Raw genomic sequence first — 3,797 nt, forward strand, 5'->3', positions numbered from 1 at the left:
ATGTCAACCCACTATCCGGGCGGTTCAACACTGTCAACTTCCTACCGGGCGGTTCAACACTGTCAACCTCCTACTGGGCGGTTCAACACTGTCAACCCACTATCCGGGCGGTTCAACACTGACAACTTCCTACTGGGCGGTTCAACAATGTCAACCCACTATCCGGGCGGTTCAACACTGTCAACCTCCTACTGGGCGGTTCAACACTGTCAACCCACTATCCGGGCGGTTCAACACTGTCAACCTCCTACTGGGCGGTTCAACACTATCAACCCACTATCCGGGCGGTTCAACACTATCAACCCACTTCCCGGGCGGTTCAACACTATCAACCCACTTCGCGGGCGTTTCAACACTGATAACCTCCTACTGAGCGGTTCAACACCATCAACCCACTTCCCGGGCGGTTCAACACTATCATCCCACTTCGCGGGCGTTTCAACACTGATAACCTCCTACTGGGCGGTTCAACACCATCAACCCACTATCCGGGCGGTTCAACACTATCAACCCACTTCCCGGGCGGTTCAACACCATCAACCCACTATCCGGGCGGTTAAACACTATCAACCCACTTCCCGGGCGGTTCAACACTATCAACCCACTTCGCGGGCGTTTCAACACTGATAACCTCCTACTGGGCGGTTCAACACCATTAACCCACTATCCGGGCGGTTCAACACTATCAACCCACTTCCCGGGCGGTTCAACACTATCAACCCACTTCGCGGGCGTTTCAACACTGATAACCTCCTACTGAGCGGCTCAACACTGTCAACCAACCTCCCGGGCGGTTCAACACTGTCAACCTCATACTGGGCGGTTCAACACTACCAACCTCTTACTGGGCGGTTCAACACTGTCAACCTCCTACCGGGCGGTTCAAAACTGTCAACCCACTATCCGGGCGGTTCAACACTGTCAACCTCCTACTGGGCGGTTCAACACCATCAACCCTATATCCGGGCGGTTCAACACTATCTGCCCACTACCCGGGCGGTTCAACACTATCAACCCACTTCACGGGCGTTTCAACACTGATAACCTCATACTGAGCGGCTCAACACTGTCAACCAACCTCCCGGGCGGTTCAACACTGTCAACCTCATACTGGGCGGTTCAACACTACCAACCTCTTACTGGGCGGTTCAACACTGTCAACCTCCTACCGGGCGGTTCAAAACTGTCAACCCACTATCCGGGCGGTTCAACACTGTCAACCTCCTACTGGGCGGTTCAACACCATCAACCCACTATCCGGGCGGTTTAACACTATCAACCCACTTCCCGGGCGGTTCAACACTATCAACCCACTTCACGGGCGTTTCAACACTGATAACCTCCTACTGAGCGGTTCAACACTGTCAACCTACCTCCCGGGCGGTTCAACACTGTCAATCTCCTACTGGGCGGTTCAACACTGTCAACCTCCTACTGGGCGGTTCAACACTGTCAACCCCTTACTGGGCGGTTCAACACTGTCAACACACTATCCGGGCGGCTCAACACTGACAACCGCCTACTGGGCGATTCAACACTGTCAACCCACTATCCGGGTGGTTCAACACTATCAGCCAACTTCCCGGGCGGTTCAACACTGACAACCTCCTACTGGGCGGTTCAACACTGACAACCCACTATCCATGCGGTTCAACACTGTCAACCTACTATCCGGGCGGTTCAACACTGTCAACCTACCTCCAGGTCTGTGCAACACTTTCAACCTACCTTAAGGGCGGTTTAACACTGTCAATCCACTTCACGGGCGTTCAACACTGTCAACCCACTATCCGAGCGGTTCAACAATGTCAACCACCTTGTGGGCGGTTCAACACTATCAACCCACTATGCGGGCGGTTCAACACTATTAACCCACTTCACGGGCGGCTCAACACTGACAACCTCCTACTGGGCGGTTCAACACTGTCAACCTCCTACTGGGCGGTTCAACACTGACAACCCACTATCCAGGCGGTATAACACTGTCAACCTACTATCCGGGCGGTTCAACACTGTCAACCTAGCTCCCGGGAGGTGCGACACTGACAACCGACCTACAGGGTGGTTCAACACTGTCAACCCACCTCCCGGTTGGTTCAACACTGTCAACCCACCTCCCGGGTGGTTTAACACTGTCAACCCACCTCCCGGTTGGTTCAACACTGTCAACCCACCTCCCGGGTGGTTTAACACTGTCAACCCACCTCCCGGTTGGTTCAACACTGTCAACCCACCTCCCGGGTGGGTTAACACTGTCAACCCACCTCCCGGTTGGTTCAACACTGTCAACCCACTATCCGGGCGGTTCAACACTGTCAACCTACCTCAAGGGCTGTGCAACACTTTCAACCTAACTTCAGGGCGGTTTAACATTGTCAACCAACTTCCCGGGCGGTTCAACACTATCAACCTACTTCACGGGCGGTTCAACACTGACATCCTCTTACTGGGCAGTTCAACACTGTCAACCTACCTTCCGGGCGGTTTAACACTGTCAACTTCATACTGGGCGGTTCAACACTATCAACCTCTTACTGGGCGGTTCAACACTGTCAACCTACTATCCGGGCGGTTCAACACTGACAACCCACTATCCGGGCGGTTCAACACTGACAACCTCCTACTGGGCGGTTCAACACTGTCAACCCACTATCCGGGCGGTTCAACACTGACAACCCACTATCCGGGCGGTTCAACACTGACAACCCACTATCCGGGCGGTTCAACACTGTCAACCTCCTACTGGGCGGTTCAACACTGTCAACCCTCCTCCCGGGTGGTACAACACTGTCAACCTCCTACTGGGTGGTTCAACACTGTCAACCTACTATCCGGGCGGTTCAACACTGACAACCCACTTCCCGGGTGGTTCAACACCGTCAACTTACTATCCGGGCGGTTCAACACTGTCAACCCTCCTTCCGGGTGGTACAACACTGTCAACCTCCTACTGGGCGGTTCAACACTGACAACCCACTATCCGGGTGGTTCAACACTGTCAACCCACTTCCCGGGCGGTTCAACACTGTCAACCCACCTCCCGGGCGGTTCAACACTGTCAACCCACTTCCCGGGCGGTTCAACACTGTCAACCCTCCTCCCGGGCGGTTCAACACTGTCAACCCACTTCCCGGGCAGTTCAACACTGACAACCTCCTACTGGGCGGTTCAACACTGTCAACCCTCCTCCCTGGTGGTACAACACTGTCAACCTCCTACTGGGCGGTTCAACACTGTCAACCCACTTCCCGGGTGGTTCAACACTGTCAACCCACTATCCGGGTGGTTCCACACTGTCAACCTCCTACTGGGCGGTTCAACACTGTCAACCCACTATCCGGGCGGTTCAACACTGACAACCTCCTACTGGGCGGTTCAACACTGTCAACCTCCTACTGGGCGGTTCAACACTGTCAACCCACTTCCCGGGTGGTTCAACACTGTCAACCCACTATCCGGGCGGTTCAACACTGACAACCCACTATCCGGGCGGTTCAACACTGACAACCCACTATCCGGGCGGTTCAACACTGACAACCCACTATCCGGGTGATTCCACACTGCCAACCTCCTACTGGAAGGAAATTTACCTCCAAGAATGTGCAATACTGTCAACCTACCTCCAGGGCGGTGCAACACTGTCAAATGTCCTCCTGGGAGGTGCAACACTGTCAACCTACCTCCAGGGAGAGGTGCAACACTGTCAACCTACCTCCAGGGAGGTGCAACACTGTCAACCTACCTCCAGGGAGAGGTGCAACACTGTCAACCTACCTCCAGGGAGGTGCAACACTGTC

At 54.6% G+C, this 3,797-nt stretch overlaps 1 protein-coding gene across 1 annotated transcript; it reads left to right on the forward strand.

The window, feature by feature from the left end:
* LOC128240930 (uncharacterized PPE family protein PPE21-like) lies at window positions 1-3,553 on the forward strand. The gene is made up of 2 exons (XM_052957924.1): window positions 1-555; window positions 1,796-3,553. Exons 1-2 carry the CDS (start codon window positions 1-3, stop codon window positions 3,551-3,553), a joined length of 2,313 nt encoding a protein of 770 aa, XP_052813884.1.
* Window positions 3,554-3,797: the final 244 nt, after the last annotated feature.

Source organism: Mya arenaria, chromosome 7 (assembly GCF_026914265.1).
Source record: "Mya arenaria isolate MELC-2E11 chromosome 7, ASM2691426v1".
Lineage (NCBI taxonomy): Eukaryota > Metazoa > Mollusca > Bivalvia > Myida > Myidae > Mya > Mya arenaria.

Excerpts from the sequence above, each read along its gene's own strand:
- LOC128240930 (XM_052957924.1), top strand. The coding sequence starts at position 1 with ATGTCAACCCACTATCCGGGCGGTTCAACACTGTCAACTTCCTACCGG. Across the intron at positions 556-1,795 it reads ATCAACCCACTATCCGGGCG|CGGTTCAACAATGTCAACCA; the intron begins GTTAAACACTAT and ends CCACTATCCGAG.